The sequence below is a fragment of the Callithrix jacchus genome, chromosome 14 (genome assembly GCF_049354715.1).
Source record: "Callithrix jacchus isolate 240 chromosome 14, calJac240_pri, whole genome shotgun sequence".
Lineage (NCBI taxonomy): Eukaryota > Metazoa > Chordata > Mammalia > Primates > Cebidae > Callithrix > Callithrix jacchus.
In genome coordinates this window covers 95,286,580-95,308,379 of record NC_133515.1, presented here as the reverse complement: position 1 = coordinate 95,308,379, position 21,800 = coordinate 95,286,580, and the positions used below count along the sequence as shown (strand labels likewise).

At 34.7% G+C, this 21,800-nt stretch overlaps 1 protein-coding gene across 6 annotated transcripts in view; it reads right to left on the bottom strand.

The window, feature by feature from the left end:
• Positions 1 to 2,991: 2,991 nt before the first annotated feature.
• Positions 2,992 to 21,800, bottom strand: part of WDR35 (WD repeat domain 35) — a 72,959-nt gene continuing 54,150 nt past the window's right edge. For all 6 annotated transcript variants that reach the window (XM_035273137.3, XM_035273139.3, XM_078348445.1 and 3 more), the window contains 11 exons: positions 20,239 to 20,319; positions 16,443 to 16,579; positions 15,925 to 16,128; positions 14,433 to 14,579; positions 13,895 to 14,027; positions 11,879 to 11,989; positions 10,752 to 10,916; positions 9,738 to 9,878; positions 8,873 to 9,029; positions 4,155 to 4,398; positions 2,992 to 3,829 (listed from right to left, as the gene is read on the bottom strand). In XM_035273137.3, coding sequence (XP_035129028.3) covers positions 3,679 to 3,829; positions 4,155 to 4,398; positions 8,873 to 9,029; positions 9,738 to 9,878; positions 10,752 to 10,916; positions 11,879 to 11,989; positions 13,895 to 14,027; positions 14,433 to 14,579; positions 15,925 to 16,128; positions 16,443 to 16,579; positions 20,239 to 20,319 — 1,671 coding nt within the window. In that variant the 3' untranslated portion in view covers positions 2,992 to 3,678. The remainder of the gene's footprint in view (positions 3,830 to 4,154; positions 4,399 to 8,872; positions 9,030 to 9,737; positions 9,879 to 10,751; positions 10,917 to 11,878; positions 11,990 to 13,894; positions 14,028 to 14,432; positions 14,580 to 15,924; positions 16,129 to 16,442; positions 16,580 to 20,238; positions 20,320 to 21,800) is intronic.

The following is a 21,800-nucleotide window of genomic DNA, read 5'->3' as shown; positions in this document are numbered from 1 at the left end:
CTGACAAGAATGTGTATTTTATGTATTTAAAGTGGAGAGCTCTATAAATGTTTATTAAGTTTACTTGTTCTGGATCTGGGTTCAATATCAATGTACTTTATAATTTATATGAAATTGGCATTTGTGAATTATAGCACGCTAATGCTGCTGTGTTGCTCGTTAGGCACACCGCTTAGTTGTACAGCTTCATCAGTCACTTCCATCATTTCAGTACTTTCACACACCACACCACTTTGAAACGTGTAATTCAGGGCAAGTTTTATAATAAAAACAACTTGGCATCACTCAAAGGGAATCAGTACATGCTTTTTGCAAGAACAGCATAACTGTTTCATGATGCTGTCTTCAATACACTACCAAATTCTGTTTATGCACTTCTCACTGGGTAATTGTTTCTTATGGTCAGTTTTGCTTTTCTTTGTCCTCCTAATCAAGGGAGAGTTTGTCAGCGTTATTTTGACATTTCCTTCATGTCGAATAAAACCACCGGGATCAACTCATAATACAGGTTTTTTTCTCTAGTACCATTTACATACAAGACAAAGGTCCCCAAAACATCATGGCAGATCATTAAAACTTTCACAGATATAGATCCCAAAGAGGCATAAGCTTTTACAAAAGTAAAACAGATGTGTTTTTCTGTATACCTATGCACAAACACACACACACACATGCACAAACACACATACACACACACACATATACATATATGATAATTAGGTCCACAAGGTATGAGAGGTTGTTTCAGAGATACTTGTTTCTGGATCCAACTGAACTAGAAATATCAACTAGACATTGTTGAAATATCAGCGAGATTCAGCAACTCTGGATCTATCTGGAATAATTAGTTGGTGGGAAAATTCTAGGGCTCAGGCAGCATGGAATTAGGGGGAAATTAGGGGAAGGCTCCAAAAGACAGTTTCCAAAAGATAAGTTAGGTGAAGTCTGAGGCATCAACAGGTGATTCTAGAATTAAAACAAATGAAAGTGTAACCAACACATCACGGTAAGGGGCAAGAGACATGACAATCGAATGAATTCTCAGCTGATTCCTGAGATAGGAAAGGGGAACAAGAGATACTCAAGCATTAGACCATGGACCAAGAATTGCAGCGGTGGCAGCGTTGACCAAGCCATCCTGCATGAACCTTTCAGACAGGCAGAGCTAGTAAGTGGCCATCCCTACAACCCTGAACATTTCTCTTTCCTTGATGAAGTCATAGTCTCATCCCTAGAAACAAAGTCCTGTGGAAAGAAGTAATTTCAACAGGAGATATATTGTCTTAGACAGACTTCTTTGTTAGGATGTGACTTTCTGATTTGGGGAAATCTCCCTTTCTGGTATAGAAGAAAACAAATGAGAAAGATGGAATTCATTGGGTTAAATTTAGATAAGTTAGTAACTTAGGAGACATGTTAGACAAAGTTAATAGAGCATGTATGTGTGACCACAGATAGAGATGAAAGGAGCAAGAGATACCAAATATTCATGAAGCACTAAAAATATGAAAAGCCACAAAGGTACCAAATATTCATGACACACTAGGTATACATAAGACATATAAAAGCCTCAATATGTATGAGAAGTTGGTTCAATTACCCACTGGTGACACTCATTCTGGCCTGACCTTACCCAAGAAATACAATAAAATTCACAACTGCTCAGAAGCCTAACAGGCAAGCTATTGCTGTGGCCAACCGTACTTGCCCCTGAGACCCTTCTATAGAGCAAGTGTACACTGTTGGCCTCCGGCACATTTCATCTGATTGAGTCCTCTGGCCCAAACAGCCACTCTGACCCTTTTTGTAACCCCACTATTAGGAGAAAGCTAGTATGACAGAGTGCACATCAGGACATAAAAACATTACATAACCCAGGATTCAGGTGTTACAGTCTTTCTACCCCACTGACACCCTATACTAACAGTGTTAATCTATCATTGCTTTCTCCTTGTTCTTCACTGTGTATTGGAAATTGGTTCAACAAACCAATGTATTTTGAGAATTTTTATTTGGTTCGTAAGGTTTTCTGTTCCATGACCTCTGGTATAGCTGGTAGATAGTTTATTTGGAGGCTACCCATGTACCAAGGTAATTTTCCACAAGGTGCATGAACAGAGACAGAGACCTCAAAGACTTCTGATCTTCTCTTTTTACTTAGGCCCATGAGCCCACTATCTATCCTAAGCTCATCTAGGCTCTAAATCTCTTCTCATAGCTCACTGTTCCCAATCTGCAACATGCTGAACTTGTCTCTGTCTCTACAAGACAAAAACAAATCAGATTGAGACGTGTACTATAGCTACAATAACAAAGCTGCATTTCTCTCTGTATGTATTGCCTCTACTAAATGTAAGCCAAACCTCAATAAAATAATCTTGATGAAATAGTGCAAAGGTTTGATCTTTAGGCACAAAATGGAATTCATCACAAATAAACAGAGAACATTATTGGCTATATAAAAGACATAAAAAATGATCCATTCCAGATCACAACTGTTTATCTTTTAAATTAATAATGAGCCAGGCACGATGGCTCATGCCTGTAATCCCAGCACTTTGGGAGGCCAAAGCGGGTGGATCATGAGGTCAAGAGATCAAGACCATCCTGGTCAACATGGTGAAACCCCATCTCTACTAAAAATACAAAAAATTAGCTGGGCATGGTGGCGCGTGCCTGTAGTCCCAGCTACTTGGGAGGCTGAGGCAGGAGAACTGCTTGAACTCAGGAGGCGGAGGTTGCGGTGAGCCGAGATCGCGCCATTGCATTCCAGCCTGGGTAACAAGAGCGAAACTCCATCTCAAGAAGAAAGAAAAAAGAAAAGAAAAGAAAGATAAGAAAGAAGAAAGAAAGAAAGAAAGAAAGAAAGAAAGAAAGAAAGAAAGAAAGAAAGAGAAAGAAAACAGATGCATATCAAGAAAGAATCACTCCCTCAGCAATATTTGTATAAACGAAGGGTCCAGCTTAGTAACAATGTTTCAACAGAAGCTATAACTACAAAATTGATACTTTTGTTTATTTTCATTATAAATAGAGCAAAGTTTTCTGCACAATAGTATGAAAGTGTAAATTCCAAATGCCATCTCTTGAATGAGATTTTTAGGACAGATTTTAAAATAGAAGAATAGGGCTACTAGAAGCAATTCAAACTGTAAAGAAAATTCTTCAAATGCCATCACCTCACTTCTGAAAATATAACAAAGAAGACATTCGATGCTTATTTCATTAAATACAGCTACAGAGAGAGCTCATTTCACTATTACAATTAACTTCCTAGTCATATGTGTTATAAAAATTCTCTAAATTCAACTTTTTCCCATTCCCATGCTTCCCCCATTTCTCACTCCCTTTAAGATTTTTCAATGAATTAAGTTATCTTGACACTGTGAGAAAAAATATTTATTTGGAATATTCCCATGGTATCATGTAATCAAATACAAGAAAAAGAGAGAGAAAATATGGTTGATTTTCATACATTTTATATGAAAATCAGCCTTATTTCACAGTTGTATTTCTGTAAAAAAAATTATATTAACATATTTTGTGCAAAAATTCAACTATAAATAATGAGGCTGATTTTGATACAAAACTCATAGAAATAAACCTTATTACATAGACAGTTCTTGCTATGTATGTTTGCTACATATATTTTACAGTGATATACAGGTCATCATTCCTTTATCCCACTGGACTGTGGCATAAGGGGCAGAAGCTATAGTGGCTTATTGCCTGAGCAAGGACACAGTGCTTGCATACACCACACATCCAGAACTGATCCTCAGTGATCGGGCTTCCCGTGGCAACGCATGTTGGCAGTTTCCCTTCTCCACTGTAAAATAAGACAAGAATCAATTCATTACACTTTAAAACTTCTAATTAATCTAACAATGTATTTAATATACTTTAAAAAATAACGAATAAAACAATTCAAGATTAATGTCAATTACTGTCATTTCAAAAACTGTTCTCAAGAAAAACACTTTCTTACGATGAAACAATAAAGTATAAATACAGCTGTAAGAATAAAGGAGGGTATAATGTTAATGTAAGTTGCTTCAAAATTTAGTGCTTAAGTCCTACATTAAACATTGTACATCTAGAAATCCAAGCTTCTAATAAGGCAGAATGACATCCACTAATTAAAATTAGCCTACCCTTCCATAAGGCTGTCGTACAATTCAGATTTTCTGTTGTCTGTTGAAGTATACTTGGTGAAGATTTCTAAAGCGAGGTCTTCATACTGCTGTTTCTGTTCTGAACTGAGAGTCTCTAAAGAAGTAAGTTTTAAGAAAGCTTTTGAGCAAGTCCCGAAGGCTCTGCTGGCGCATGCGCAGAGTGCTAGCAGAGAGTAGATCTCCACAGCAGGGATGATGTCTTCATAGTCTTTCAGGTGAAAAGCTAAGAAAAAGAGGGCAATTTGGGTTATTTAAAATAATTATGAATATGCATAAGGAAGAATCTCAGTTAAGGTGTTTTCATTGAACTTGCATGAACTAACAGACTGAAAGCAAACAGTGCTGAGAGATGGGAGCACTAGGAGGAGGAACTAGGCTACATGATATCCAAGGTTCTGTGAAGCTGGCTAACAGCTCAGCAGCCTGTGAAAAGAGCCACCACCAAATGCTGCACATGCCTGTGCCAACTCAGAAATACACACACACACACACACACACACACGAACAATTTTGGTGTCAAAACACCCACCTTTTCTTCGATTATGTTAGAAAGTTCTATGGCACTTCAGAAAAAGCAAGTATTATACTATGTCAGTCATAAACTGTAAGATAATACCATGTTTCCTTTTGTTAATAAAAAAAAGCAAAACAGTATAAAATCGTATGTTTTTTTCTTTGTGTTTCTTTGGACAGATTATATTGCTTTCGTATTATTGCTTTGTTGTTTGTCCCACAGAAACACAGGGATTTTGAGAAAAAGTGAAAATTAGTCTCCAAGTTGTCAGTTTGGATAATTCAAGTTACAACATCTTCTTTGCAATTATACTGGAAATACAATCTTTTTTTAAAATGCACTATAGACTTAATATTAGATTTGTAACCAATTTGAATCTTTTTCTTCTCTAGACCTTAAAATCTTTAAAATACTTTGTTATAGTATATCAAAAATTTCATAAACAAGCTTAAAACAACATATTCTTGTGTTTTACAATCAGAATCCTATAAACTGGTCTGGGGTCAAGTATTTACAACAAAGTTTAGTAGAAGAAATGTATATAAAATGTAACCATTCAGTTACAATAAACAATATCCTCTAATTTCACACCCAAAAGACAATAGGTTCAAGGTTAATAATTTACAGGGGGTACATTGTTTCAGATCATTTTACCACTGAGAAAATAAAGGGGGGGGGCAAATAGAGATCTTCACCAGTAGGTGAAGCATCTCAAGTTAAAGATCTAATTGTTCTTTTAAGTCTAGAAATGGTATACAAATTGTATATAATACAACTATTTTAAATAGTGTATAATTTATGTCAGATAGCAGTTACAAGTTATAAAATAAACATTAAAATAAAAAATAATTTTATATATAACTAATAACCAATTAGGAAAAAAACTTTACAACCTCAACCTCATTGTTAATGACAACAAAATTAGAAATAAACTGAAAAATAAACATTTAGAGCCTGCAAGAAGAAAGCTACAAATCTTCAGAAACACAGATACACAAGGGATTTTTTTTTTTTTTTTGAGATGGAGTTTCACTGGTTACCCAGGCTGGAGTGCAATGGCGTGATCTCGGCTCACCGCAACCTCCGCCTCCTGGGTTCAGGCAATTCTCCTGCCTCAGCCTCCTGAGTAGCTGGGATTACAGGCACGTGCCACCATGCCCAGCTAATTTTTTGTATTTTTAGTAGAGACGGGGTTTCACCATGTTGACCAGGATGGTCTCGGTCTCTTGACCTCGTGATCCACCCACCTTGGCCTCCCAAAGTGCTGGGATTCCAGGCGTGAGCCACCATGCCCGGCCACAAGTGATTTTTAAAATGGATGTTTCTGACAAATATCACATGTTCTCACTCATATGTGGGATCTAAAAAGGTTGACCTCATGAAAGTAGAATAGACTGATGATACCAGAGGCTGGGATGGGTACGGGTGATGATGAGAGGTTGCTTAATGGATATAGAAATAAGCTCTAGGGTTCAGTAGCACAGTAGGCTAACTATATTTAACATGAATTTACTGTATATTTCTAACCAGCTAGAAGAGAAGATTTATAATGTTCCCAAAGCAATCATAAATGTTTGAGGTGATAGAGATGGCAGATATCCTATTTACCCTGATATGAGCATTACACATTATATGTAGGAAAATATCACCTGTACCCCATAAATATGTACAATTATGTATCCATAAAAAACAAAAAATTTTCAATGATGCTTCTGAATGAGAAAACTTATAAACACAGAAACAAGTTCAATAGGCCAGATGCAATGGTTCATGCCTGTAATCCCAGCACTTTCGGAGGCTGAGGCAGGTGGATCACGAGGTCAAGAGATCAAGACCATCCTGGTCAACATGGTGAAACCCCATCTCTACTAAAAATACAAAAAATTAGCTGGGCACGGTGGCGCGTGCCTGTAATCCCAGCTACTCGGGAGGCTGAGGCAGGAGAATTGCTTGAACTCAGGAGGCGGAGGTTGCAGTGAGCCAAGATTGCACCATTGCACTCCAGCCTGGGCGACAGAGCAAGACTCATTCTCAAAAAAAAAAAAAAGAAAAAGAAAAAGAAATAAAAAATAAGTCCAATATTAATATTAATGCAATTCTAATCCAATCCAATAGGACTTCATTAAAACCTCTCCAACCCTAAAAAAAGACTGTAAAGTTGATCTAAATGAACAAATACAAGACAACATTCAAAAAATATTTTTTAAAAAGGAATAATGAAGGTGCATTTAAATACCAGATATTAAAATGTAAAAGTAAAGAAGCCAGTAGTGGCACAGAAATACATGAATAGAAAATAGGAAGAGATTAAGAATATGTATAAATTTAGTTTCATGAAGGTAGAATTTCAAATCTGTTAAGAAAGAATAAGCTCGATACATGGTTTCAGGATAACTTAACTGTTATAATAAACAATATTTAACAAACTTAAAGGAATTCCTAAGCATGGCTCCTGAAAGAAAAATATAAAGTAAAAGACTGATATGACGATATAAAAATACTCTATTCATATCATCATCGCAGCTACCACTTATTGAGAGCTCACGAAGTCCAGGCAGCGGGCAGCGTAATAAGTGAGTTTTCTTTTTGTGAACTTCTCAATCATTAAAAGAACTACATGATGAAAATACTATTATCCTCTCTTTACGCAAAGAGAAACTGAAGCTTAGAAAGATTAAGTAATTATAACTTATAAATGCTAGGGAAAATCAATGTATGTGAAAGAGGATTATTACATATGGTCTCTAAAGAGCTCTTATAAAAATAATTAAAAATCAAAATCATCCCTATAGAATTCCAGAAATAGTCAAATAAAAGAATTTCTCTAAAAGTTTTTTTTTTTTTTTAAGATCATGCCATTGGAAAACAGATTCATGATCTATTAGGATTAGAGTGTGATGTGCATTTGATGATGATCTGAGCAGCAAATGAATGATGTCACCAATGTGACAGAGGAAGGGTGAGGTGATCACGACAGTGCTTGCCATGGCCAAGCTGAAAGACCAGTAATGACGCAGTGATCCATATGCTGTGGCTTATAACATAATTATCAGAATTATGCTCTCTGGAGTTCATATCTCTAAACTCTAGAATACTGTTTTTGTTAAGAAATTGAGATCCTGATACTACATGTAAATAATCTTCTATCAGTAACAGTACACAAATACCATGGAGAATTAGGTAGAATATTTACACAGATCTGTGTTTAAGGATGAGGCAAGAACTACAATATACTGCTAAGGGGAAAAGCACGCGCCAGCATGTAGAAACATCTAAAAGGAAGTTTACCTAAACCTTAGCAATGATTATCTCTGAGGGATAGGATTATTTTATACATTATTAGATTATTTTACTTTTTTTCATATTTTTCTGTTTTGGTTGAAATTATTAGATAAGTATCACTTTATGAAACACAAGATGAAAGCTATAGACATATATATGTAAAATATGGAAACATTTTAAAACATGGTTTTCAAAAAGTACATAAAAGTATGTTGTGTTATATGCCCAAAACTGTAAAAAACAAAATTATCTTGATATGTTATAAATATATATCTGCACATATATTTTTCTCCAAAAAATGTGAAAGTGGCTATCAAGTGTTTAACTTTGAATGGCTAGCCAGATGAATGCTATACACATTCTTTTTGCTTATCTCAAATTTCTGACATTTCCGTGAACTATGTGTTTTTTCTGTATTTAAAAAAAAACTTCAGCCAGGTGCGGTGGCTCAGGCCTGTGATCCCAGCACTTTGGGAGGCCGAGGTAGGTAGATGACAAGGTCAAGAGATTGAGACCATCCTAGCCAACATGGTGAAACCCTGCCTCTACTAAAAATTCAAAAATTAGCTGGGTGTGGTGACCGGTGCCTATAGTCCCAGCTACTCAGGAGGCTAAAGCAAGAGAGTTGCTTGAACTGGGGAGGCGGAGGCTGCAGTGAGTAGAGATCCCACCACTGCACTTCAGTTTGGCAACAGAGTAAGACTCTGTCTCAAAAAACAAACAAAAATTTCAAAATGGGAATGAATAGGACAAATTATATATAGCATAATCTCAAACATATGAAAAAATCCATAGGAAAAAATGTTACTGAAGGCCACATAAAGGCAAATTGAAGAAGCTGGGCCTTCATATTTGATTTATAATTTTCAAACATACTATACACATCAGGTAACAGGCCCACCTGTCTTCAGTGCAGTGTCCACATATCCCTCATAGAGCTGCCTCTGTGCAAGTATGAAGAAGTGGTAAGCCTCAGCCCCTCTCCATGCATTGTCTATGAAACGATCTGTTGTAGACAGAACTTCTTCTTCCAGAAAACCAGCCAAGGCAGAAGTGGCCTACAAGTAGAGTCAGCCCACACTTTTCATCAGCACAAACACACACAGTACCAACTCCCAAATAACAACAGTCACTAAGGTATCTAAACAAGCAGATTTTATCATTACAAAACTATGATTACAGACTTTCTTTTTAAAAGATGAGGTGTTACTCTGCCACCCAAGCTGGAACGCAGTGGCATGGTCATAGCTCACTGCAGTCTCAAACACACGGGCTCAAGTGATCCTCCCACCTAAGCCTCCCTAGTCACTGAGATTACAGGCGAAAGCCACTGCATCCAAAACAGACTTAATTTTTTATTATAATTCAGTTTGTTAAACTGGTATAAATAAACTTTAAAATAGAACTGATTACATTTTAAGTTAGTAAGACATTTACACATTAAAATAATATATCTAGGAAAGTTTTTTAAACTCACTGATTAGAAACAAGGATTTCCCAGGTAAGTAAAATTTTTCAACAAAAACAAGACACTAAAGCAAAGACTATAGATAAGTATTACAGAAAAACAATTTCAGTATTTCTAAGGAGAAATTTCCAAAAGTGAATACTAATTCTAAATCAGTCATTCTTTTTATTCATATCATTTAAGAAAACAACTGCAGACATGCAAATGAAATGACCTCTCCACAAGAGAAGTTTGATAGTTTCCTTTTATTTTCTTAAATACTTCTGATGGTTTAATGTTATTTAACATGCTACCTTACCTCTGAATTTTTTCCTCTAGCTTTTCCTCGCTGGGCATTCTTCATCTGTTCATGGTATTGCTCTATAAGTAAGGCTGACAGTACGTACAGCTTCTTGACACGCAAAGGTTTTGTTCCTTTCTTTGCCTCTTCATCTGCAATCTTTAAACACATTTTTTAAAATTGAGGGAAGTTACTTCTTATCTTTATTTGTACAAATATAATCATTTCAAAAACTAACAAACTTGATTCCCTAAAAAGGGAGGAAAATCAGTAAGGAGAAATATATATACCACCTATTTAAGATAAATATTTAAAAACTCATTTTCTTTTCATTAGTACTTATAAGTATTTAGTTCTTTCCTTAATATTTAGCCCTAGGCGCTGGAACTCAGATCAATCTTGGAAAACAGAGGTGCCGTTAAATGACTAACTCCGAATAAAGGAAGTACTGATGAAACGACTGGTATTTCCCAAAGCACAGAGATTTTTAAAATAATGTTCCAAGTACATAAAGATACAATGGTGTTAACATGGTGTATCCTTCAGAAGCGGAAATTTATTTAAATAATTTTGAGATAAATTTTTCCTTTTTCATTAAAACAAATGGGAATAAAATAGAATGTAAAGTGTGCATGCATTAATACTGTACTAATTATTTTCCCTCCAAATAAATATTATATAAAGTATAATATTTAAAATTTGTACATTTAAAAAGACTCAAAACTCTATTTAATCAACAAAATTTAATTCCCTATTGTAGAAATGTGTACTTTGTAGTCTCAGCAATTTCTTTAACTCTTTGTTAACCCCAGCATTCAACATACAATTGTTTAGGTATTAGTAAGTTGCTAATATTAATAAACAGCTTTGTAAAGGCAATAATGCTAAAATAACATATACAGTAGTAATAAAACCAGAGTGGTTTTGCTGTAATAAATATTTGTTTCCAAAGAAAATAGAGAATGTGCTCTTTCATATATTAAAAAATTGTGACTGGAACAAATCAAATACTCTCCAAGATCTTTACATTACCTTAAACATCAGTTTAGCAGCATCAAGAAAGTAATTGGCTTTCCGATAGAGCTCTATGGCCTCAAGCGTTTTATTCTTTTCCAGTAAATGAGATGCATACCTAGCTAACAGAGATCCAATTTCTTTCATACTATGATTTTTAGCCAATTCAACAGCTTTGTTCCACTAGGAGAAAAATTACACTATTCAGTCACCCAAGTATTTACAGTTACATATATCATAAAATTCACACAATAAAGCTTTTTTATAATTAAAAACACTGCTTCAAAATTCAAAACTGGTATATTTTTAAAATAGCATTTAAAATCACAGCAACATAAGTTCTATAAGCTAAGCATATGTCAAAATGATGAAATGATCTCTAAGACTCTGATTTGCTTAAGAAATGCATGTAAAAATGAAAGTTTCAAAGTTTATAATCATACTAATCTAGTAATTCTAATTTTGCAAAACTTCAAGTAAGAAAAAGATACACTTGTTTATATTTTATAGTAAAACAAGATATGCAACTTCAGTTGTGAAAATGTCCTATCAGATTTGACATTTAAAATTATTTTTATAAAGCAAATGGGGTTTTAAAAAAATACTTTAAGGAAAATATTAAAAGAATATATTGATAGTCAATAGTTTCTATAATAACTCTGTACTTTTAGTTTAATTTCAGCCCTTAAAATATCAAATGTATGCTTTCTATAAAGGAAAAGTAAAATAGATTGGCCAAAACAAATATTGACAAAGTAACTCAATTCCTTCCTCAGGCAATGACTGGCCATTAAATGGTCCTTCTTTGGAAACAAAACCCAACCCTAATAAAACACAGAAAATTATGAAATTACTTCCAGATAAAAACTTACCAGACTAAAAGCACAGGGTTTGTTCATGCTCCCAGACTGAGCTGGTTATGAATGGGTCACCCCTCATGGTAGCACTTTAAGAGGTAAGTGCAACTTTCTTGGTCCTCAACTAAGAGAATACCTACTTAGCTCCTTTCATAAAAATCATGTCAAGCTCTCCCACCCTTACATTGGCAATAATCTTTAAAAGATCACTATGGTGACTTTAATTTTGCTTTGACTTAAAAATTCCTAAGACAACAAGACGCACAGACAATAAGTTTCAGTTCCTACTTGGTTGAGATGTACGCAGGTATCTACCGCTGCCTTTGGTTGACCACATTTCAAAAATGCAGTCACTGCTTGTTCACACATTCCAACTCTGACAAACATCTGTGCTATTTCCTGTACAAACAAAACAATACTGTCAGATTTCACAGACCAAGGAAATTACTTATATTTTAATTTAATAAAACTCCCTAGGGACACATGAGTATTAAAGTTACTGGTAGTTACAGAGTTTTCTGTAAACAGACACAAGGGCAGAGGATACAAATCAGAACAGATACTAAGGCATCCATCACCTTCTATGAAACCAGAGCTTCACTGGCTCAGGCTGTGGATCTGATTTTTAACCAGGTCCCGAAAACACTGCACTCCTTTCTTCTCTCAGTTCAGTAGCTAGTATACAGAAATGTCAAGCTCCAAAATAAATCCCCCACCAGTGGGTGAAAAAAACCTTTACGTCAATTGGTGGTATCATCAGTGTTAACCATTAACTAGAGACTTAAGGGAAATCTCACAGAGTTGTCAAATACCTCTATAAAGAAATGTCCTAGAGAAGTCTGCCATTAATCAGTTTAGGAAGTTAGACCCAAAACAGAGCTTCCTTGGAAAGGGGTGGCAGTGAGGAAGAACCACCACCACCACCACCACAACCACAAATCTTACTTGTTCAGGGGCACTATCCATTTTCAGAAGGTCATTATTTTCCTTTCAGAATACCTAATTAGCCAGAGGTTTTCCATCCCTAACCCTTCTACAATATTTTTGGAAGTATGAAAGCATATTTTATATCCAACTATCTTTTTTAAAACAATGCTTATATTTTTCTGATTATAAGGAAATACATTCTAATGGTAAAAAAAGAATTACAAAACACAAAAAAGTGAAATTACTCATAATCTTACCATTCATAAGAAACTTCTATCAATACTCTGGGGTGATTTCTTAACATCTTTGCCCTATGAATATATATGTATAGGTTTGTGTTGTACACGGTCATACAATACATAATTTTGTATCCTGTATTTCCTACTTAAATATTAGGTATACTTTCCCATATTATTAAACATTCCTCTATAACTCAATCTAAAATTTATTATTTTATTATTTGTTATTATGGTTAAAATTACTTAGTATTTACTCAGGAATATTATTTTTCTGGATATCCTACAGCAAAATGTTTTTCGGCTTCATCAGACACATCTGACAGACAGAACTAATGAAGCATACACATTCTTCCCTATACCCAGGGTTCTAAATAATTCCAGTTTCTTTCCTACTCAAGAAAATCCACAGGATTGAAAATAAAGGTGAGTGAAAATGCCATTATTACAGAGATAACTGCTCAAATTCACAATAGGGAAAACTGAATTACCATAATTCTATACTTATCTATTAACTAACAGGCAACATTTTTGAAGTAAAACTCACAACTGATATATGTCCAGACTCTGCAGTTGAAAGCTGCGAGCTCTACAAGTATTGCACAGCTCAGTGATTTATATGGTAAACAAATAAAATAAAAGCATATTTACGGTATTCAACAATTAATTAAGAGGTTCTAGAAGAACATTTGAAAGCAAGAGAACTCTTTTGATTTCTCTTTTAACTTTAAATACTTTATTGCGAATATAATAAAAACTAAGCTATCTTTTTAAACTTAAGTTATAGCAAATATCAAACAATTTCAGATTATTTTGAGGCAAATCCCTACAACATATCATTTAAATTTTCACATATTTAGCTAACATTTACAAAGCAGTTTTACAAACCATAGCAGACTACACAAGATTGTGATCATGTTAAAGTAGGAGGAATGTGATTGACTTTTCCCCTCCATTTTCAACTATTCTGTATTTTTTATATATTGCTATATAATTAAAATAAAAGCATCATGCCATGTCTAAGAAACCATAAAATTACAGATTTTTAATTTTCTTTATTGTGGAAGGTATTTTCTGACTATAACATAAAATTTTATAAAGAAACCTAACAATTCCAAAAGCTAAACTTTGCAATACCTACTGGAAGTAACTTGTGGTTTTCTGGAAGTGAAATGGCAAGGTTCTCTAATCCCTCATAATCCTCTAACATATAGTAACATTCAGCTAAGCGTTCCTGGTTCCGCCCTTGTACATAATATTGTACAGCATTCAACCTGCAGAAAGAAAAAAGGAGAAACTTTTAAAACTGACATAAATAAGTATACTTCAAAATGAAAAGAACAAAAGCCAATGATTTCTGAAAATAACATATAATAAATAAAAATACTTTTTAAACTTTGTTCAGAAATAAATCAGAAAACATCTTAGAATTATAGACTATAGTCTCCAACAGTAGAAAGCTGCCTGGAACTAAGTACAGGTTTTGTGTTTATACACTCCAAATTTTTATAGTGCTCATCTTACAACTTCACAGGATTTCTGGCTTTCCAAGATGAATCTAGAGCTATCTGAATTTTAGAATTAAAGAAGATGGTCTCTATTTCCCCATCATTAAGCAGTACTCAGGCGGCTACAAAGTGTTGCATGAATGCTGGAGGTGCTCCAGGTGAGTTACATACCACTTCTGTCGATCAGCAAAATAGTCTCCAGTGGCATTGTTGGCTTGTTCCAGGAGACTGTCATCCGCTTCACCAGATCCAGTTTTCAGGAGCTGCAGTACTCTAAACCAATCCCCCAGTTTCAACCGGAGGGCAATAGCAAGATCCCTACAAACAAAGGCATTCATTCATTCCTCTCTTTGACAAATATTTACCAAGAGCCTGCTATGTGCTAGATGCAGTTCTAGGTGCTCAGACTACAGAGCAATGGACAATGTGACTCTCCAAATATTTTAGAAACTTAGCCTGACTAAATAAGAGGAAATGAGGAGCACCTGGAGGTTATGGCTTGAATGTGTTTCCCCTCCAAAATTCATGTTGACTTAATCTCCATTGTGGTAGTATTAAGAGGCAGGGTTTTGGGGAAGTCATTATATCTGCCCTTATGGGTTGATTAATGCCCTTATAAAAGGGTCTTCAGGGTGTTTGCCCCTTTTGCCCTTTCACTTTCCACCTTGTAAAGGCATAGCATTCAAAGCACCATCTTGGAAGTGAAACAGGGCCTCAACAGACACTAAAACCTGTTGACGCCTTAATCTTAGACTTCCTAGTCTCTAAAACAGTGAGAAAAATATTTCTGTTATTTATAAATTATCCAGTCTCAGGTATCTTGTCATAGCAGCCCAAATGGACTAAGATACCAGAATAGGGAAAAGCAAACAATGTTGTGCCTTTATTTTCCTAGACTTCCAACTTATTTAGCAAAATTATGATTTAAATAACAATCATTCCTTCTTAGACATGATCAGGTTCATTTCAAAACAAAACAGAGCGTAAATACATGTGGTTTTATATTTCTTTTCAGAACTTAAGTTGTTAGACATCTCCTGGAAGTATAAATAACATTAATAAAAATGACAATGTTTACGGCTGAAATAGACAGACTCTCCACCTTGTGGTTCAGTGGCTAAGATTCTCTGCTTTCATAGCTGCTGCCTGGGTTTGATTCCTGGCCAGGGAAACAGGACTTATAGTTCTTTAATTTAAAAGAAGAAATATTTACGAAATTCATACATTAGTTTATGTAAATTAAAAATGAAATATAAAGAACTAAACTCAATCCCTAACTACTTCTGATTTTTATTTTATGCCTCTTGAGAACAGAAAATTAAATAATGTTCTAAACAAACAAACGAACTGGAATGACGAGCTATGTCATAAATATAAAAGCTCCCAGTCTCTGCTGTTCTATCATTTTTTTCCCACCAAATGAAAAAAAAAATCTCCCATAGTCAGCCATTATTAGATGTAAAAACAGAGAAGAAGACTGCCTCCAGACTATGAAACACAAATGAATGAGGGGCATGTAGAATATCTAGGTTGTAATCCATCTTAAAATGAATTTCTAAAAGAAACTGTCTAATAAACCCAATTTATTTATATTCCCCATTTGTAAAAAATAAAATTATGAACTGATCGAGTACTCAGGGATGCCTGTACCTTCGTAACTTACCTTCTGTCCATCTCAAGATACATTTTTTCAGCCTCTTCAAACCTGCCAAAGTAGCCAACAACCTCAGTCTGTTTCATTGACTCACTCAGTAGTTTGCCCAACCGCTTCACAAACTTAATGCCTTGGTAATCTCTGCAGTGCACAAATGCTTGCTCTGCAGTGTGTAGGTCCAGTTTCTGAAGAGCTGCTTCAGCCAGTAGGCGCCTTTATTTTAAAAGAAACAAAAACTAAATGTATGTTGCAAATTACTGATAAACTAGTCTTGAATCACAATTCAATTATGATGTCTTTTGTTTCTAGAGAAACGTGGTGAAAAGTAACTCATGCAAACATTTTTCAAATAATATTCTGCTTATTTTGAGGACTTCCAAATCTAAAATGAATTTCTATATTTTAAAAAGAAGAGCAAGAATGGAAGTCTATTCCCACTAGGAGGGTAGCAGGGGAGCAGAGACACAGAGCTGGGACTTTAAAAACCTACACCTGACATCTTGGGAGAGTTTGCTTTTTATAAATACCAAAGTCGGGGGTGTGGATTGTCCTGTATGAATTGAGATGCATCTTCGATTCCAACCTTCTCAATCAGTGCTCGGCTGTCTCGCAAAGACCGAATCTCAAAGTTAACTAGGTAATCCTTGACTGGATGTTCTGGATCCTAAAAGTAAAGATGAAAACAACAACAAAAAAATTCAAATACTTGCCTTTAGAGTATGTGTTTCTTTTTTATAATTAAAACCAGAACAAAACAAAACAAGAAAAAAAACTGCATCGTATTGTGAGCAAAATAAGGAAGATAAATCCTCATCTTTGGGTCTTTTGAGTTATTTGGAAAACACCCAAAACCCACAAGTAAAGTCCCTCCTGAGACAATCAGGCGGCCTATAAGGAAAGGGGGACAGAGGAAAATGGCAGGCGGGGTCCTTCACAGTTACGCATCCCTGTTTCTCTCTGCTCAAATTGGGTTTTCACCTTAAACGGGATAATATATCTCAAATTTTCAGCACAATGCCCAGCTGTACTATTCACAGTATTCAATAGTCATCATCTCATAAATGACCTAATGCTCTCCTGCAAGATTTGGAACAGGTATACCATCCTGACTGAATCACAGCACTCCCAACTCTTTTCTGCTGCTGAATTACTTTTCTATCTCTTCGACTCCTCTACCTGAGGCCAAGAACTGCGTCTTATTGGCTCTTAATTAACAGTTGCTGAATTAATGAATAGATGAACTTTGATTAAATCATTTTACCATTGAGAGTCTTCTTTACCTAAAAAACTTCATAGTATTCAATATAATCATCAACTAGAGCAACACCACCACAGGTATTTTCAAGCATTCTAGAGTTTCTGGCAATCAGAAATTATGGGCCTTTCTTGAAAAACACTACTAATGATGAAATCCGGCCAACTGAAAGATTAATCAAAATAAAGAACTATGTACAGAGAAAATGTAGTAAAAAGCCTGGTAATAACGTTGAATTCTTATTTTCAGTTGTTTAGTCTTAATATTTAAATATGTTAAGTCTTTAAATATATTAAGACTAAACAACCGAAAATAAGGATTACTAGACAAAATTAAAATGTTCTCAATCTTGACAATGTAAAAATAATATAGTTACAAAAGGAGAAAGAGAAATGTAAGAATGTGATCTTTTAGAGTGGAAAGACAATACTTTTAAATATTAAAATATAGTTTAATAACTTCTTGGTTTTTCATAATTCTTCTCAACTCAGGAAAATGGTATTGTTTGTAGTAGAAAAATATTATCTAAAACTCTAGAATTCCTTTAAACTCACTTTCAGCTTATCTAATTAAATTAACACCAAAAAAGTGGATTGTACAATGATACCATTTTTATAAAATTACTTCTGTTTACTCATCTAACTCTATCAAATCCGTATTTCCATATATAACTTACAGCTGTAAGGAATAATGTTCCAGTGTTTAACCATAGTGACTAAAATATCTGAGTGATGGAATTTAGGGTTTTTCTTTTTAACTTTTTTCAGTACTTTCCTGTACTGCTTGAATTCTATATAATTCTGCCACTTTTTTAAAGCAATACAGTAACCATTTTAAAACACTGATTTAACCAACACTTTCTGAAAACCAACTCTGTATCAGACCCTTGCTAAATGTTAGGGATTCAAGAAGCTCACTGTCTATCACACCATTAAATATATAAAAACAGACAAGATATTTCAATCACCTCAGTTTGATTCTACACACTTATGACTGACTTATGACCGTTTTCTTAAAGGGCACTGGAAAAACCACATCTTCAAAAATAAATAATAACAATAATGTCTTCTCTCCCTAAATTTTTCGGGAAAGAAGACAAGCAGAAAAACATCTTCTGGCTGGGCATGGTGGCTCGCACCTGTAATCTGAGCATTTTGGGAGACAAGAGTTTCGCTTCAGCCCAAGTGTTCAAGACCAGCCTTGGGCAACATGGCAAAACCCTATCTCTACAAAAAAATACAAAAAATTAGCCAAGCATGGTGACCTGCACCTGGGATCCCAGCTACTCAGGAGGTTGAGGTGGGAGGATCACTTGAGCCCGGGAGGCAGAGGCTACAGTGAGCCACAATGGCACCACTGCACTCCAGCCTGGGCAATAAAGAGAGACCCTGCTTTAAAAAAAGAAAAAAAAGACATCTTTCTTCACATGTGAGAAAAAAGAAAAAATATTATCTGGTGGGACTGTATTCAAGTTAAACAGGCTATGAAATAAGTTCATTAGTTTTACAAGTCGTATACCTTAAACAGGGACAATAAAAGTGCTATCCACATCGAGAAAGGTCAAATAGTCAAATCTGGAGGTTATGTAATCCTAGGTAGTAACAGCCCGACTCCATTTTTGATGGTTGGCTGCTGACAGCTTTTAAACTTCACCCCTCTCTCTTCCCCTCTGCCTCACATGGGCAAGCTGATGAGAAAGCCCAGATGCTCATTCCTTTGGGGCCAGTGAGTTTCAAACCACATAAGCCCCTACCCATTAAAATCCTCACCCAGACCCACGCCCTAACTACTAAACAGCAACAACAGCAACACCCTCAAGCTAGTCTCCTTTCCCTCTGAAATGCTCTGGAGCTATTTCAGACAGCTTGGGAAGCCTGCCCTTCTCTCTCCTAAAAGCCTCATTATGGAGGATACATTGTTGGTGTGTCTATGGTATCACCAAGCTTTACATCCAAACCAAATTTTGGGTGGGGGCCCACCTGTTGTCACATGGTGATTATAATACAGAAAAATGAAACGGGTTCACAATAAAAGAGCCATAATTTACATATCAAACCCAGATATGAAAACCTATTCCAAATTGCAACTAACTGCTGGAAATTTTAAATCTACAGTCTCAATTCAAAAACTATCTATATTACACAGAAAAAGTTAATGCATTGGCTAAAATGAAGTTAAAACTTTCTCAGTATATTCTTAAAGAAAAAAAATTCTCAGAGGATGGTCAAAGAAGGCCAATGCAGGGGTTCAAAATCATGTCTTGAATTTTTTTTTAAAAAAAGGATTATTTATAAAACCTGGAAAAAATGGAGATAGGTCTCTAAAAATATGTTACTGGACAGGCGCGGTGGCTCACACCTGTAATCCCAGCACACTGGGAGCCTGAGACAGGCAGATCACCCGAGGTCAGGTGTTCGAGACCAGCCTGACCAACATGGAGAAAACCTGTCTCTATTAAAATAAAAAATTATCTGGGCATGATGGCACATGCCTGTAATCCCAGCTACTTGGGAGGCTGAGGCAGGAGAATCGCTTGAACCCGGGAGGCAGAGGTTGCAGTGAGCCAAGATCGCACCATTGCACTCCAGCCTGGGCAATAAGAGGAAATTCCATCTCAAAAAAAAAAAAAGAAAAAAAAAGCTACTCAATATCTTAGAACTAGAAAACAGCTAAACTCTTAAATATTTCTTTAGTACCTGTTTGTTATTACTGCAAAAATAATGACAACAAATGGCACTCGTTTTTTTTTTTAGCTCTCACTTGGCTATATTATAGCATTGTGTGAATTGCTTTTCACATATTGTCTTATATAATAACAATCCTATAAGTATGATTATTATCCATATCTTATAAAGGCAATAACTAAGACTCATACATTTTTATCATCATTTTACAGGAAAGGAACCCATGGCTCCACACTTAATCAGGCCATACACTGGGGCAAAACCCAATTTTTTAAAAGAAGATTATTTAAAAATCTTTTTTTAAAGGATTTTTACACAGCCTGGTCCAGAAATACATAATCCCCAGTCAAGCTAGCAACAGAAATTTAACTTTTTAGGAATTACCTTTAATATCTCATCCAAAAGAATAGATTTAATTTCTAAATCCTCAAAATTACAAATATATCCAGAGGTCTGAATGGGTTCCTTTAAAGACAAAAGCAAATGTTATGTTTCATTATGCAAAATTTCCTCTCTTTTAACAAATCATGCTTTTAAATTTTATTATCAGAGTTTTCAGGTAAACAGAAGAGAGAATGTCATTAACACCCATAAACCCATAACCTAAATAATTAACATTTTGGTAAATATGCTTCATTTAATTTCTTGGCTGAAGTATTGTAAAGTAAATATAGTAAATTATGAACATTATGATATCTCACCCCTAAATACTTTAGTACATATCTTTAAAACATAATTTTCTCTTACATGACCACATTACTATGATCACACCTTACATAATTAATATTAATTATCTAATAGCATCTAATATTCAGTTCAATTTTCTCAATTAATAAAGTCTTATATAGCTTGAAAATTCTAATTCATGCAATTCAATATTAAAGTTAATTCTTCATAAAACTGATAAATGCTATATTTGTATGTAAGCCCATCTGTCAAAGAAATCCCATACCACACTGAACAGTCTCTCCTCTAACATGAGCCAGAATGCATTCCTGATGTATTTCCTACATAAGAAGATTTATTTGCCAATATGAAAGTGCATGAGACTGTTATATGTCTGTCTGTTATCCTAGTGTTATACAGGCTTGTTGAAATAAAGAATAGAAATGCATATTATAAAGTAAAGTAGCTGCCCTAGATCTTCAGTAGAAAAAAATGGTATCAATATTATATAGACAAAAATAAATAAACTGCCGATATACTTAATACCTCTAAGAATACTATAAAAAAATTAGAATAATGTCTGGTAATAGAAATAGTATCAGATTGCAATTTTTAAAACGATGTGTGTGTATATATATAAAAAAGTAGAAAGTAACCAAAATCCAAATGAAATAACATTTCAGATTTATAATTCTGAAAGTTGGTCCTTCACATATAATTCAGAAATTATAATGAAAAGAAGATAGCAAAAAGATTAAAACAAGAGGTTACAAACAATCATATTTAGTTTGACTGCAGTATGTTTAAGCATGAGGCTCTTGTATATCTACTATGAGAGTTTAGAGGGTTTTTAAAATGTTTTTCATGGCTCATGCCTTTAATCCCAGCACTTTGGGAGGCTGAGGCAAGAGGTTCATTCAAGGCCTAGAGTTTGCGACCAGCCTGGCCAACACAGTGAAACCCCATCTGTAAAAAAAAATTACAATAAAAAAGTGGTTTTTCTTTTAAAAAGTGCAAATTGTTAAATAAAATAGTCAAGTAATATAAGAAAATTTCATAAAACCCTTTTATTACCTTTAAAAAGGGTTGTATTATATAAAGGTAAATAATATGCTTTAAGAGCAAAAAACAAAGAATCAAAACAAAATTTAATTCAAAAAAGTGCATGTAGTAAGATATTTCTTATAGAGTATAGGGACCTTTTGTGTACCTTGATTATTTTGATACTATATGTAAACCAAATATATTTGTATAAACGTGCGTATCATTAAATTTTTTTT